General features: G+C 58.1%; 1 protein-coding gene across 1 annotated transcript; it reads right to left on the bottom strand.

The window, feature by feature from the left end:
- Positions 1 to 235: 235 nt before the first annotated feature.
- Positions 236 to 13,707, bottom strand: DEDD2 (death effector domain containing 2). Its single transcript, XM_075537027.1, has 5 exons — positions 13,509 to 13,707; positions 12,598 to 12,970; positions 10,625 to 10,747; positions 8,468 to 8,608; positions 236 to 1,344 (listed from the first exon to the last, which is right to left on the bottom strand). The coding sequence occupies exons 2-5, from the start codon at positions 12,923 to 12,925 to the stop codon at positions 953 to 955; spliced, it is 984 nt and encodes a 327-aa protein (XP_075393142.1). The 5' UTR covers positions 12,926 to 12,970; positions 13,509 to 13,707; the 3' UTR covers positions 236 to 952.
- Positions 13,708 to 16,334: the final 2,627 nt, after the last annotated feature.

The raw sequence follows: 16,334 nt of genomic DNA, 5'->3' as shown, positions 1-16,334 counted from the left end.
AGGGAAACTTGAGAGCCCTGGGGATAGCCCAAAACATTTAGGAGCAAAGCAGGTGGGAATAGGATTAGGGGGTTTGGGGCGTTCCTTCATCAGCTGATGAGAGAGGAGGGAGAGCCTGTGCTGGCAGCTGGCAGGATGGTCCACCCAGCACCCGGTCGCCCTCCATCTGGGAATGGCGTGGGTCCCAGGTGCTCACCATGTCCTTCCCCACCCCATCAAGAAAGAGCCTTACAGGTTCTTGGTGCCCCAGCACACCCCTTCCAGGGCAGTTTTATTGGTGCCATTTGTTAAAAGCCCTTCCCATCAGCACCCCCAAGCCTTGGCCTCTGTCTGTGAGAAGGCAGTTGCTCTCTGGCCCTGGGCCCAAGGGCGACAGCAGGTCCCAGTCTGCTGAGGCTGGGACCCCTCTGGGTCTGGCTCTGGGGAGCCAGGGGAAGCGGAAGGGCCAGGTATGTTGTGTGGAAAGTGGGCGTGGCTATGGCTGGCCGGAGATGTGTGGGCAGGGTGAACAGGCCCCATGTGCACCCAGGGGCCAGTACCCAGGGTCAGGGCAGAAAAATCAAAGATCCTGAGAGAGAAGCCCTTAGGCCAAAGAAGTAAGTGGAATGGGACGGGGCGGGAGGCTTCATGAAGGGCAGTGTGCTCCTGCTCAGACCACCCAAGGAGGGCCTGGCCCCTGGGGGTCTGCATGCCTGTGTCCCAGGCCTGGGAGGCTGAGGAAGTACCCTGGGGACGGGAGGGTGGGGGGGGGCGATGTTAAGGAAACTCAGCTGAAGTGGTTGAGGCCTCAGAGCCCACATCCTGGGGCGGGGCTGTCGGGGGCTGACGGGCTGCCCTGTCACTGCAGTCCTTGGAGCTGCTGCAGACAGTCTGCTAGGGGCAGAGGTGGTCCTCGGGGAGGGGGCAGGTGGCCCAGAGGATAGGAAGGGGGTTGGTCCTGCCAAATCCAGGATCAGGAGGCCTGGGTGGGGCGCCGGCCCCCCTGCTCCTCCATCAGCAGCAGGCGGCGGCGCCCAGCCTCGTAGTCGGCCTCATCCACACTGACCAGCAAGCGGACGGCCTCGCGGCCCACGGCGTCGCGCAGGGCCTCCGTCAGGAACACGCCCCGCAGGGCCTGCAGCAGGGCGCCGCTCAGGTAGTCGCCCCAGAAGGCGTCCAGATAGGAGAGCTCGGAGAATTTGATGTCACACACCACGGAGCCCAGGTCCCGGGAGCGCAGCACCGCCGTGGCCTGTCCAAACACGTCCAGCTGCCGGGCCAGCGCCTGGGGCCTCCGGGACGCCACGCCCTGCTCCAAGGCCGGCCCGTGCTCACAGTACTCGGCCCGCACCCGGAGTCGGATGTCTGCAGGGAAAGAGGGGCCTGTCAGGACGGGGGTAGGGGGGCTGGCCCACAGCACACTGCAGGGCGCCCCAGACTCCTCCCGGAGTCTCCTCCCTCTGCCCTGAAGGCTGAGCCTGCCCAATGTTCTGTCCCCCCTTCCCTTTCCATCACCACCCTCAAGGGTGAAAGCCTCCCCAAGGCCTCTGCCACCTCCCTGACCCCCCTCCCCACTGTTCCTCACACTACAGGTGGGTTCAGGTTCAGATTCAAATCAGCCTCAGCCCGGCCCACCTGTGTATTGCTCTATTTTACCCCAAGGTAGCCTCTGAACCTCCTAGTTTGTTACTCTTGGGCTTATTGTCCCCAGTGTGAACTGGCTGAAGAAGGGGTTTGATCATTTGCAAAGAGGGCTTCAGAAAGTTCATGGAAGTTATTTCCCGGAATCCAGGGCAGATGATCCCTTCAAGACAAGTGGTGTGAGTGGCGATACTGGGAGGGTAGAGGAAGGGTGGGTTGGAAAGGGGGAACCAATTACAAGAATCTACATGTGACCTCCTCCCTGGGGGACGGACAACAGAAAAGTGGGTGAAGGGAGACGTCGGGCAGGGCAAGATATGACAAAATAATAATTTATAAATGATCTAGGGTTCATTATGGAGGGGGGAGTGGGGAGGGAGGGGGAAAATGAGGACCTGATGCCAGGGGCTTAAGTGGAGAGCAAATGTTTTGAGAATGATGAGGGCAATGAATGTACAAATGTGCTTTACACAATTGATATCTGTATGGATTGTGATAAGAGTTGTATGAGCCCCCAATAAAACGATTAAAAAAAAAAGGACAAGTTATTTCCCAGAGTGATTTCCATTCCATTATTCCAGGAACCTGTGGCACACAGTGGGCACTCAATGTGCAATGCACAAATGGACAGGCCTTTAGGCCGCCGACCATGACTCCATGTGGGCTCCATTCATTCACCCCCTACCCCAGAGCATCCTGGCCAAGCCCCCACCACTGGAGTGGGCGGCTCTCTCCAGAGGGTGGGCTGTAAGCCTGGGGGTACCGGGTCACTCTGCCACCAGGAGGGGCGAGCAGAGTCTACGAAAGCCCTGGGCAGAGAGGCACAGAAACCGGCCTTTGTCCTCTGTGCCTGCCTGTTCAGTTCCAGGATAGATGGCTGTCACTTGCAACCAAATGTCCTGCCTAACACGGTCCTGACCACAGCTCCCCAAATGACGTGGCATAGGAGTGAGGACACTGGACAGATGGACCTCTCACACCCCACTGGGGCTCCTGACCTCCTGCCTAGGAGATGGGGTGACCGCAGCCCTGTCCCCCACACTCCAGGCTGCCCTAATGAGCCACACGTGCTGGAAACACCTGCAGCGGTGCTTGTGGACCAGAGACCTGCCAGGCCAGCCGTGTCAGCTAACTCGGGAACGCGTCCAATCCACAAACAACCCATGAGGCAGGCCCTGTTATCACCCCATTTACAGATGAGGAAACAGGCAGAAGGAAGGAGTTTGCCCAAGGCCACATGGTCAAGCAGTAGAGTCATCCCACTTCCTCTGGTCCAGAGAGCTGGCTTCTAGGCCCAAGAGCTGATTCCAACCCAGGAGCCTTTAGGGACTAGCTGTGACCTAAGCTAAGGCCGGCATTCGGGGCCCGGGGCCCTGCCTGAGCCAGGATGGCCCTGCTGCAGAGCTACTAGGAAGAAGATCACAGAAGGCAACTGCTAATTCTGGGCATGGCACCCAGTGGGACCCCCAAGAATGACGGCCGTGAACAGCATGGATATGCCAAGTGTTCCAGCCTTGGGGGCAGAGTGGGATCACCGAACAACCTTCAGGGCAGGGGACACCGTCAGCCCATCTTCAGAAGAGGGAACTGAAGCTCTGGGGGGGAATGTCACCTGCCCGGGGCCTCCCTTCTTCTTTCGCAGGTGTGTGGGCAGCAGAACCCCAGCTTCCCAGAGCAACGCCTCAGCCCCACCCACTTCCTCCTTTCCCTGACTCAAGGCCAGGGGAAGCCTGCGAGCCTCAGCCCCCAGACAAGGCCCCCATCCTGAAGAGACCTCTGGGCCTGTCTAGGGCAGGCAGAGGGCGTGGACAGGGAGCAGGGGCCGGACCATGGTCACGTGGGGAGGGCAGTGGCAGAGGCATAGAGGCATAGGCATAGAGGTGGCAGAGTCGGCAGACTTGGAGTCGGGTCCCAGTCTGGGCACATGACCCCACCTCTCTGAGCCTCAGTCTCCCACCTGAGAAACAGACAAGACAGGAGCTCTCTTCTGCACTGTGGGGTCTGAAGGATTCTATAAATGAGGCAACTCGGGGCCTGTGATGCAGAACGCACCCAGAAACAGGAAGTGCGGTTTCAACACCGACCTCTCCCCGTGCTCCCGACCCAGGTGAGGGCAAACCCACCTCCCTTGGCTATAACCTCCCATCTCAGTGCAAGTGCGCCCCACACAAGCCATCTTCAGGCAAGAGTCCTGTCCACTTCCTCTGCCCAGGGTGCCCACCCCCCCACAAGGTCCCAGACATGTACCCATCTCCTCAGCAGGGACCACAACTGCCGGATAGAGCGGATGACCCATTTGTTCACCCAGAGCCCTATCCCTGGCGTGCGTGGGGGGAGGAGTGGGGGGGAGGGGCTTGAGAGCCCCCTGATGGAGCAATCCCTGTGCATTGGGCCCCCTCTAGGGCTGCCTCTCTTGATCAGCGCCCCCACTCACCCCACCGGCAGACAGACAGGTGGCCGTGGGGAGGCGCGGGGACGCCTCGTATCTGAGTCTGGGTTCTAGCCCGGGTCCGTGTCACCTCCACGGCACGGCAAGTACAGCAGACACTGGGGGGCCCTGGCCACGGCTGGCTGCCTCAAGGCTCCACACTTCCTATGCTCCCAGCCATGACTCCCTGGTGGCAGCTGGGAGACAGCAGCATGGAGGCAGAGCCACCGCCTAAGGCAACAGTGCAGGCAGGAAACGGCCTGACAGGGATTCCAACCACGGCATCTGGCTCCCCAGCCGGGCCCAGACACATCCTGCATTTTTGTGCCTGTCACCATGAACACGGCACATAGACACATAAGTACTTAATTAAAGCTCTCCCGCAGTCCAGGAGAGGCGATCAGGAGCGTGAGTTATAAAGCAGACTGAAGATGTAAAGCTGGCGTGCTGGGGCTTGACCTCGTTACCCTCCCAGGGTGAGGATTTCCTCCCACAGTGCGGACCAGAGTTACTCCATGATCCAGCAATCCCACTACCAGGTACGTGGCCTAGAGGGAAAGGAGCCACGGCAGACACACGCATGTGCACACCCCTGTTCACACGAGCAGAGCGCAGAATGACCCCAGTGGCCGGCAGGGGGAGAACAGACAGAATACTCGCAGTCCTCCATCTCAGAGCATTGGGGGGGGAGGGGGCATTCATCCACTTTTTGAAGAGCCCTTCTAGCCATGAGCACATCCCCGAGGCCGAGGCCGGAGAGAATGACATCAGTCACCACAAGCCCAGCACTGTGTGAAGTCTTTCTCATGAAAGGCCAGGGAGCGTGACACACAGAATCAGCCTTTGATGGTGACCAATGGTGAGGGTGGGGTGAATCATTAGCCAGTGGAGGGTGTTGACTTGGGGGAGGCGAAAAGCAGCACACTAGGTGGGGGCATGGGGTGGGGACGGGGCAGCACATGGCCAAGGGGCCACTGGCAGGTAGAGAAGAGCATGTGGCAGCAATGCTCAGCGCTCTATTGCTTGCTCTCTCTCTCTCTCTCTCTCTCTCTCTCTCTCACACACACACACACACACACACACACACACACACACACACACACACACAGAGGCGAGATGCACAGAGAGGGGTGTGGGGCAGGGCAGGAGAGCACGCACACGCAGAACACCTGGATATCTGAGGAAGGTACTAGCGACAAGTGTACATCCATGGACACGGTAGAAGACGGTGTATGCGTGTGTGCGTTTAGGTAGGCAAATTGGTTAGCCATCAACAAGCACCTTAAGGGGCTGGGGGCCTTGGGACCACCCAAGTCGGTTGGCATGACAATGACAGTCACACTAAGGCAGGCTCTACTTGGTGACTACCACGGTGAGTGATGGGGGAAGGAGGGACTCAGCACTGTGACCTGGCCCCTCTCCTCCTCTCACTGGTGACTCACACCTGTGGGGAAATGCCCCCGGGGCTGGGGGTGGGCACACCTCCTCAGAGGGGAGAGGCTCCTGTGCTCCAAACTCAAGAGGAACCCCAACATCTTCTACGAGGGATGGAAAGAGGGATGGAAAGAGAGGGGGCTGTGAACAGGTGGGCTCCTGGGCTGGGGCACTCAGCCTTCCCTGGAAACACAGTGCAGGAGGAGAGGGGAGCTTCCAGACTGGGGGTGAAACAGCGCTGGCTTGTACTTCCCTGGAAAACCGGGACTCTGAGCGGCCCTCCCCCCGAACACAGGGCAGCCGAGTCAGCGTGTCCAGCACGCGCTAAGGAACAGGTGCCACGAATGACTGAGAGCCTGCGCGGGCACTGCGGGCTTCCTGACAGACGGAAGCCGACAGCGCCACTTGGGAAGTGAGTGCGGACAATGGAACATCACAGCTGAGCCTGATCCAAGCCCTGGAGCTCCTGCTACCAATTTTCAGGACAGCAGGGCGGAGGGGCAGGGGAAAGGCATTAAATCACACCAGCCACAGGGAGCAGGCAGCCAAAGCCAGTCTCTGGGAAGGGCCACAGGACAGCTGGGCTGGAGGGAGACAGCGCAGCAGAGGAAAAGTCACGTGGGAAGAGGGAGGGGCTTACATTTCGGAGACTCCGAGGTAAGAGGCTATTGGAACGCTGGCGAGTGAGGCATTTGAGGGTGGGGACTAGCTCCCCTCTTTTTTTGGTGTGAAGGTTGTCTGGTTTCTTCAGCGTTTTTCTCAATTACAGATATACGGTGAGAAAAACCTACAGCCCAGGCTCCAAAACACCCGAGCACCCAGACAGGAGCCACCCAGCCGAGTGGGCCTTCCTTGGAGCCTGGAGATGGGCCCCTGGCCCTTCTAGTCCGTCCAGTATGCTTCTGGATATTGCCAGAGGGAAGAGGCGGGGAGTCAGGGGGGAGCTGATCCTGCCACTGAAAGTCCCCAGTGGCTTTCCACCCTTTGAAGAAAAGCATTGCCCTTTCCCAGGGGACCAGGCCCTGCTGACTGCTGCTCCTCCCCTCCCCTCCCCTCCCAAGAGGCATCCCTTGCTGGCTCCCCTCCAGCCTCCTGGCATCCCCTGACCACCCTGGGCTGGCGGAACGCTGGACCCCCATGTGCCTCCCTAGAGCCCTCTGTGTGAACAACACCTCCCCTTTCCCCTGAACCCCTCAGTCTTCCAATCAGCTTCTGAAAGCCCCGAGTCTCTGTCTTTCTCCTCTCACCAGGACACGAGCTCCAGCCCAGCTCATGGCTGCCTCGCGCTCCGCACACCCCAGTGCAGCAAGCCCACGGCAACCGAGCTCTGGAAGACATGGGTCAGGCCAGCTCGGCCTGGGCCACTCAACACCCAAGACTAGCCATCCTTCCTCCTTTGCACAGAGGAGATGCTGCCTCTGCCCCAGGCAGTCTTGAGCGCTCAGGCTCCGGCTCCAGTGGGGAACACACCCAGGGCCGTACCCCAGTAGGGCCCTGAGCCCGAGCCTAGAAGCCCCAAAGCCCTACACCTACACACACACACACACACACACACACACACACACACACACACACACGAGCTGACAATAATTCCATCCCCCAGGATGGCAGCAAGCTGACCCTGCCAGCTGTCACAGATGGAATGACAAGAGGGGCCTCCTTCCAGCCTGGGGACCGGGCCCCACTGAAATGACGACCTCCTCACTAGCCAGAGGGAAAACAGGGGTGCCAATGGCAGTGCCCCACCCATCTCCCTACCCAGCCCCTCCGGGTGAGTCAGCAGTCAGACCTGTTCACCTGCCCTGTCCCCTGCCCCCAAGACCCAGCCACAGACCCACAAGCAGAGCCAGCCTGGTGGCTCTGGCAATCGCTGCTGCCTTGGGTGTGTTACTTATTGTCCCAGGAATGGAAGGCAGGCTAGCTAGCCCTATCCACCAGACAGGTTGCTCCTCCAGTGTACCCCGTACTGCATCTGCACTCACCCATGAGCAGGGACAGCTCAGCAGACAGTGAGGTCTGGCTCCACTCACATGCCCAGCCTGCACACCCACCAGCTCAGCTCTTACTCGGTCCCCTGAGCACCAGCTTCGCCCAGGCTTCCTCCCCAAAGCCCTCTCCCCTGTGCTCCTGAGGCTCCTCCCTCCCCTGACCTGCAGTCCAGGCCTCCTGGAGGTGCTCTCCCAGAGCTGGGGGGCGCGCAGGGGGGCACTAACGACTCCCTGTCCCTTCCCACTCACCCCCGACCTCACAGGACCTACTGCTCAATCTGTGGGGAATCTGTCTTCCCCGACTATACCTATCCCCTCCTGGCCCAATTCTGAGTCCTAAATGCCTGCAACAGTGCCTGCCCTGGAAGGTTGCTCTGTGATAAGGAACACATGGATGAACGCCCCTGGCCCCCAGAACAAAGCCCACACTTCTGCCCCTGCCCGCCCCCGCAAACACACACAGTTTCCACTCTAGACAGCCTGAGCCCCCGAACAATCCTGCACTCCCCCTGCCACCTCCTGCCAGGAATATAGTTTCTCGAGGGCAAGCTCTGAGCCCCCTCCCAGCCAGCTGACGGGCACTACCGGCCCCTGCACTCCGCTGAGACAGGGCAGCACGGGGGGTGGGGGCAGCACCTGCTCAGGGTCAGAGGGACATGACAGGCAGCCTGGCTCCAGGACCCTTGCTCTTTACCCCTCCAGCCCCCACACTGCAGAGGAGGCGAGTGGGGAGCAGCGCGCCCGTGTCCTTTGCTGGGTAAGCACTGATAGTGGAGACGGGGTTGTCAGGGAAAGCTTCCTGTAGGTGGTGGCATACAATGTGACCCTTCAACTACAGACACAACGTGGACCAGCAAGACGGCAACAGCAAGGACAGGCCTCTGCTGTCTGGAATGGGGGGGCCCAAGAGCTAGTGCCCGCCCCTCCACGTCACAGTCCAGACTCAGACTCAGGCCCTGAGTGCCATGCTGACCTCCGCAAGGACACAGGCACCTACCACAGGTCACTTTGCCTTCTGAGGGGGACCTGGCTGGCTTCTTCCGCACCCGGGAGACAGCTGATGCCCCTCTCCGCCGCCAGCGGGCCCCACCGCTGGGCCGGCCCCGACTCCTCCGCTGCCGCTTGGTTGGGGGGGAGCCTGCAGACAGAAGGGTGAAGTGGGCTGAGGACTGGTGGCAGGTACAGCAGCAAGGTGGGAGAGAGCTGGAGGCTGGTCTAGGAGGTTGGCCACCTTCGGTGAACCCCTGCCTCATCTCAGCTGAGGAGTGTAGTCTGGTATCATCTGAGTGCCCACTGAATGCCCCAGCAGCCTACACCCCCAGTTTGAGCCTATAGGAACCGTGCTGTGCTCACAGGAGCACAGCCGCTAGCGTGTCAGGGTCTGGGGAGAGCTGGACTGAGAGTGACAGCCAGGCTGGGTGTCTGGGAAGCCTGGCACAGAGTCCCCCATGGGTCTACAGCCTGTTGCTCCCGGGCGGCCAAGGGAGGGGAGCGGGCGTCGACAGGGACACTGCCTGATCTCCACAGAAGGAAACATGGGGTAGATGCTTCGAAACAGGTTGGTGGGGTGTCCATGAGGGAGACGAGACTCCTGCGAACCCCCGGTGTGTACTTCAGTCTTGGCTTGAATCCTGGAACTGTTTCGCACCTTCAAAATGACTAGGGGTGGGGGCCAGTAATGACCCTAATCTCACCAAGAGAAACAAATGAACTTAACAGGATGTGACTCGCAACATGGGCGAGGCAGAAGAGCACTCTGCCCATGCCTCTCAGTGGGACACATTCTGCATGAAGACCGAGAAGCCGAGAGCAAATCCTCTGGGGGACTTGGATATGGTCAACAGTGACATGGGGACAAAGCCAAACAAAATTCCACACATCAAGGTTATCCAAAGGACCTTCCTAGCACACCAGCGGGGAAAAACCCCAAGATGTTCATTTTGACTTGAGCTTTTTGCAAGCCCCAGCTCCTTGCTCGGAGACTCCAGAAGCCCTCGGTCCCTTCAGGGCCCAGAGCTTGGCCTCTAGCAGAGACCAGGGCTCCTTGAGGAAAACCGCAGCCAGGGCTGGGGGCCGAAGTCTGCGGCAAGCCCGGGCCATCAGCAGCACCCTATAGCAGGAAACACTCCCAGAAGGTTGAGGGTAGCAGGAAGTAACCAATGGGGTCATCAGAAAGAATGACTAACGGACAATGAACACAGTAGACAGGAAGGACCACACAGGTGACCGAGTGATGCTCAAGAGAGGAAAGCAATGTCAAACTCCTCCATTGAAAAGGGGCAAGATGCAAAGTTGGCACTACGCACACTCCAATGGGAGTCAAACCACCGGATGGACGAATGGTTGTTGGGAAGCAGGATGGACCACGGTCCGCCTCCCTAGGTTCACAAACCAATCAAGGATAGAACGTTCCTTTTAACGCACACACAGATGCTACCGTAACCAAATGATCAAACGTTCTCTCCACAACAGCAAAAAAGCCACACATAACGTGCAGCATGCAGATGCACAGCCTGAGTGGCCAGATGTTACAAGCTGCTGGACCTGGGGGACAGAGAGGCCCGTGTGCGCTGTCCAAAACCCCCAATGCTTCTGGATATTGGGGGGTGGAAAGGGGATAGAGGCTGAAGAAATTAAAACTCAAAACTCACTGACATCGAGTCGATTCCAACGCTGGGTGACCCTGTAGAATGGTGAGGAACTGCCCCTGTGAGTTTCTGAGACTAACCTTCACAAGAGTAGGAAGCCTCCTCTTTCTCCCATGGAGCAGCTGGTGGTTTTGAACTGCTGACCTTGATGTTAGCAGCCCAACTTATAACCACTATATGCCACCAGGGCCTCTTCCTAGAGCAATCAGGGTACTATGTTCGAGACACCAATGCGAACTACTGGTGTCAACATGGCTAAATCTCAGATGCCTGACCCTGAGCACAGCCATCGTGAGCCATCTACCCAGCTCACAGACGAAACCACATGAAACGCCTCTCCGTGTGGCTGCCGGACACGTGCTGCTCCAGTCACACCGCAAACATGCGCTCGCACACACAGGGAGAAGGTGAGGCGGGATGACTCCGCAGGCCTCCTCCGAGGTCAGGATGAGTGTGGTGCAGTTCAGCAGAGTGCAGCTGCCCTCACGCCCACCCTCTGGCCTTACCTGTCTCCCACTGGCTCTGCTGAGAAGCTGAGGACGTGTTTGAGTGGCGTCGGCGACGGCGGCAGCTGCCCTCTGCCCGCGTTGAAGAGCTAGAAGTGTCGTAGCTGTAGCGTTCTGGGGACACTGGGGAGAGAGGATTGAAGAGAAGCGCTCACAGCCTCCTTCCCCCAAGGCCCAGCCCCTAGCAGCCCGCCTGAAGGACCCTGGGGCCCAGCTTCACCAGGGCTCACAGCCCAGCTACCTACTTCCTCTCAAACACCTCCTGCCCAGCCCCTCCTGAGACACAGGGCTCCTGGCCACTTGGGGTCACCCAGCCCATCTCGACAGCAGCTCAAACTATGAGGGCTATTCTAGATGCGAGGTCGCAGTCAGAATCCCAGTAAGGGCCCTGGTCCCTCACCAACCATGCCCCAGGTCTCGAGGGCCCCTGAGAGTAAAAGCAGGCTTCTGGGTGGACTCCCGAGCCTTCTCTTCTGGGTCGGACCCCAGACACATTGCTCCGAAGACAGCGTGCACCTTTCCCCTGAGCTGCCTTTTGTACAGTGCCCCCGTCTCCTGGGTTTACTCATGCCCCCCGCTCCCATGACACCCCGAATGACGCCTCTGATAATCCAGCCAAGGGTTCCAGAGCACATGACACTTGGGTGTGCACAGGGCTGCTGGTCACCTGGAACCCTCTTACCTCGTCACCCTCCCAGAACTGCTCCCCTCCCCGGTAGTGTTAAGGGCAGGAACTCTGGAGACCCGCCAGCCTGAGTGTAAATTCTGGCTCCCACACTTCTGATCTCTGGTTATCTGCAGGCCCCGAACGGTGTGGCTTCTCACCTTCCTCTCTGCCCTTGCCTGGCCTACTCTGCTCCTGCCACTCTGGCCTCTTACAATGCCAAGTTCACCCCCACCCCCGCCCTGCCCCCCAGGCCCCGACTCCTGCCGCACTGGTCTCTTAGAACATCAAGCCTGTGCCCGGCTCAGGGTTCTCCCTGAAATGTTCTCCCCTCAGATGCCTCACAGCCTGTGCCATGTCAGTTCAAATGGTACCTTCGCAGAAAGGTCTTCATAGGTCACCCGGTCTCAAGAGGCCTCCCTGCTCCCTGGCTCCAGATTACATTACTATTTTAATCTACAGACGTTTGCCGTCTGTCTAGTCGATTCCAACTCTCGGCAACCCAAGCAGCCCTAAGCATGACTGCTCCACGAGTGGTCCAGACTGGCTTTGGGGTCGCAATCAATAGCCCTGTGCCTGATCTGGGTAACCCTATTCCAAAACCACACTACTTATATCTACCTGTTTCTATGGTCCGATTCCCCCACCCCTACAAACGGAAGAGCCGCTGTAGCCCAGTGGCTGGCCATTCTCACAGGGGAGCAGAATGCGTCACGGTTCTGAACCTGGTGCCTTCCCTGATTTTGGGGGGGTCGGGACAGAACTTCTTCATAGAACTACAGGGTGGATCTCAAAAAAACAAAATCAAAAAACCCAACCCTCAATGCCATCAAGTCAACTCTGACTCACAGCGACCCTACAGGACCAGGTGAGCGGACAGGGTGAGTTTCTGATATTTAACACTTCAAGGGAGTAGAAAGTCTTATCTGGTTCCTGTGGCTGGTTTCAAACTGCTGACCAACACTAACCACTAGGCAAGCCACCTGGGGTGGGTGTGGGGTGGGTGGGGGTGGAGGTAGGGGGGTGCCAAGGAGGACAACTCACAGGAAGGGCTTGTCACTGTGTCTGGCTTGACATAAACGGTCAACAGTGGCCATAACCATTCTTATTGACCTGGTCAAATTCCACTGGGCTTGCCTCTTTCAAAACTACACCTCCTCCTGGGGAGTGCTGCTGAGGGGAGGGGAGGGGAAGGAAGGGGAGGGGAGGGGGACCGGGCAGGACTCAGCTGTCTGATAAGGCACAGCCCCTAGCAGGGCATCATCGGGCTGCCACCAGCTGCCAGGTGGGTCCCTCCCAGCCCCAGTACCTGGCCGGCGCCTCTTGCGTGCCAGGTGCGGCAGCAGGTCGTGGCGGGCCAGCACGCGCAGGAGTTGTCTCAGCAGACGCAGGTTGCTCTCGTGACACTGGCCTCGACGTTCCAACTCCAGCAGCAGCTCCAGGCCGCTGCGCGCGCGGGCCAGGCCGCCAGTGGCGCCGGGCGTCTCGTCCAGCAGGAAGGCCAGCAGCTCCAGCTCGCACTCGGTCAGCTGCCCGCCCACCACCTCGAACATGCGGTGCAGCGACAGCATCCCATAGTAGTCCAGGCACTCGTCCTCTTCCCAGCTCGGGGCCGGGGTCGGCCCGGGCGGCGCCATACGCGGGGCAGGGGGCGGGGACGGGCACAAGCTCGGAACCCGGGCCTGGGACCCCCACGGAGGAGACGGGGCGGCGGTCAGCGGCGCGGAGCTCAGACCCCCGCCCGTCAGCCCGCCCCCCTGGTTCCGCCTCGCCGGGCACGGCCGCCCCCGCATCCCGATCCGCCCCGGCCTCTCCCCTCCCTCAAAGGGAAATGGTTTCGCCCGAGGTCCCCTAGTAACAGGTCTAGACGCCAGACCCTACGCGTCCTCCCGCCCCTGGGGGCCAGCTGGGTCCAAGGCCCCTCCCTGGGTGGCACATTCTGAACCCCGCCTGCGGAGCTGACCGAGGGTGCTGGCCCGGGCACGCCTCTGGACCAGGGGCACCCCTGACAACTGCCTTTTGACCCGGGGTGGTACTGACCGGATGTGCCCCTTGGCTCCGTTCAGTAGTACCGTCCGATCGTGCCCCGGGGTTCCCTCAGGTGGCACCGTCCGAAAGTGACCCTCTGCCCCCCACAAGTGGGACCGACCAAGCTACCCTTCCCTCCACACGAAATGGTACTGTCCGAACCCGACCCCCTCGCCCCGTCAGGGCCATTACCGTCTCTCTCGGGTGCACAGATGAGTCCCTCTATCGGCCACCAGTCGCCTCTCCGGGTCCTCGCTGGACTTTGGCGTCGGATGACTCCTGGGCGACGGCCGCAGCCACTTGTTTTGGATCTTTCTGGCACCTTCTCTAGTATTACGCCTGCGTCACCTCGCCCCTCCTCCTTCCCCGACTCGCGCAGGTGCGATCGCCACGCCCCTCGTGCGCAAGCGCAGAGAGCCCTCTAAGCCCCGCCCCCTGCCGGAGCCTCTCCCGAAGCCCGAGCTGCGCCTGCGCAGAGCGAGAGCGGCGTCGCAGCGGGGCCGCGGGGCGGGGCCTGGTTGCCACGGCGCTAGAGCCCGCCCACTAACTCGCCGGATCCCTAGCTGCGCGCGTGAGGACCTGAGGTGAATTGTCATCTCCTGGAGGACAGCCTTCGCCCACACGGCCCCTGCCCCCCAGCTGGTCATTGCTGAGGGTCGCAGCGATGATCGCCTCGGTTTCCGTAAGCGGTTCCCTCCGTTAGACTAACCTCTCCGAAAGGCAACCAGAAACCTACCGCGCCCCTTCCCATGGCGGCGACGGAAAACCCCACAGCCCACACAGCACGACAGATCCCCGCCACGTAGACCTCCCTTCCCCTGAGGGACGCCAAGACGCTCCCGTCTCAACTCAAGAACTGAGACAAAAAAAAACAACCAACTGAGATCCCCCCACCTCCTCACATGGGCCTGATCGCAATGGGCGCCCAGGTGACTGAGCTTCGGTCAGCCAGCTGTTCAAACCCACTCGTCTCTGTGTAGGTAAGGTGAGGTTGGCTGCTCCCGTACAGATGGGAACCCAACGGATTGCGAAATGCGTCGGAACTTCATGGCGCAGAGTGGAGTAGAGTGGATTTTGAGTTTGAATAGGCATAGGCACCCGAACGCACCCTTCGGGATAGCATCTATCCAATTCCCTTAACGCGGGGCCACGCCCACACCTTAACCTGCACCTCGGAGTTACGCGTTCTTGTCCGAGCAAATGGCGCCCAGGCTCTGGTGTCTGCGCGTCTCCCCAGCGGCGGGCCTTTGGGCGTGGCAGCACTACTGCCCTCCACTTAGGTGACTCAAAGTCAGAGTAAGCACGTACCTGAGGGCAAGTGCCCTCCCCTAACCGGTTCCCACCCCCGGAATCCTTGAATCCAGAGAGATGAGAGGCCTGGATGCTGCCCCTGCTTCCGCTTGCTCTGAGTTCCTTGCAGCTGTGAGCCTGGGAGAGTCCCTTCTCTTCTTTCGGACTCATTCCCCACCTGTAAGCTCGAAAAATGGCAACAATCACCCACTGGAGACACGGATACACAGCAGGCTCCTCAAAAGTGACAATTATTCAATCCACCAAAGAGAAAACCGAGAGCAATTTTACAAATTGGGAAAAATTCTTATTGACTTAGGCAAAATAATTCGACTGTGTGGATCATAACCAAGTGGGACTAACATTTACAAGAATGAGAATTCCACAACACTTCGCTTTGCTCATGTGGAATCTGTACATAGACCAAGAGACGGCCTTTCTAAAAGAGCAAGGGATTATTGCATGGTTTAAAATCAGAGACAAGCCAGTCAGGGTGGAGTATAGCAAGGAGGAAACATACAACTTTACTGGAGTTCCTAAATGCTTCCTCCCCACCCCCACTGTCATGATCCCAACTCTACTTTACAAATCAGACTAGACCAGAGAATGTACACTGGTACAGATAGGAACTGGAAACACAGGGAATCCAGGATAGATGATCCCTTCAGGACCAGTGGTGAAAGTGGCGAAACCAGGAGGGTGGAGCGAAGGTGAGATGGAAAGGGTTAACTGATTACAAGGATCTACATATAACCTCCTCCCTGGGGGCTGGACAGCAGAAAAGTGGGTGGAGACGTCGGACAGGGAAAGATGACAAAATAATAATTTGTAAATTATTAAGGGTTCATGACGGAGGGGGGAGCAGGGAAGCAGGGGAAAAATAAGGAGCTGATTGCAGGGGCTTAAGTGGAGAGCAGATGTTTTGAGAATGATGAGAGCAATGAATATATGAATGTGCTTTACACAATTGATGTATGTATGGATTTGTGATAAGAGTTGTATGAACCCCTAATAAAATAATTTTTTAAAAAATCAGATGGTGTGCATCAGGATCGTATCCTTTCACCATTTTTTAAACATTTTATTAGGGACTCATACAAACTTTTATCACAATCCATACATATACATACGTCAATTGTATAAAGCATATCTGTACATTCTTTGCCCTAATCATTTTCAAAGCATTTGCTCTCCACTTAAGCCTTTCACTATTCTTACTCTGGATGTTGAACGAATAAGCTGAGAAATTGGATTATATTAAGAAGAAAGCATCAGAATTGAAGGAAGGCTTGTTAACAACCTGTCATGCAGGTGACACAATTGTGCTTACTGAAAGTGAGGACTTGAAGCACTTGCTGCTGAACACTGAAGGATGGATTACATTCGGTATGGATTACAACTCAACGGAAAGAAAGCCAAACTCCTCCCAACTGCACCAGTAGAAAACATCACGATAAACAGAGAAAAAGTTGAAGTTGTCAAGAATTTCATTTTCCTTGCATCCACAATCGGTGCTCCTGGAAGCAGTAGTCAAAAAAAAAAATTAAAGGACATTACAGCAACAAACAACTCACTACTGACTCACAGCGACCCTATAGGACAGGGTAAAACTGCCCTTGTGAGTTTCCGAGATGGCAACTCTTCAGGGGCGTAGAAATTTCCACCATTCTCCCTTAGAGCAACGGGTGGTTTCGAACTGCTGATCTTGTGATTAGCAGCCCAACTCAT

The sequence above is a fragment of the Tenrec ecaudatus genome, chromosome 18 (assembly GCF_050624435.1).
Source record: "Tenrec ecaudatus isolate mTenEca1 chromosome 18, mTenEca1.hap1, whole genome shotgun sequence".
NCBI classification, from domain to species: domain Eukaryota; kingdom Metazoa; phylum Chordata; class Mammalia; order Afrosoricida; family Tenrecidae; genus Tenrec; species Tenrec ecaudatus.
The sequence above is the reverse complement of the archived record's forward strand: the minus strand, read 5'-3'. Positions and strand labels throughout refer to the sequence as shown.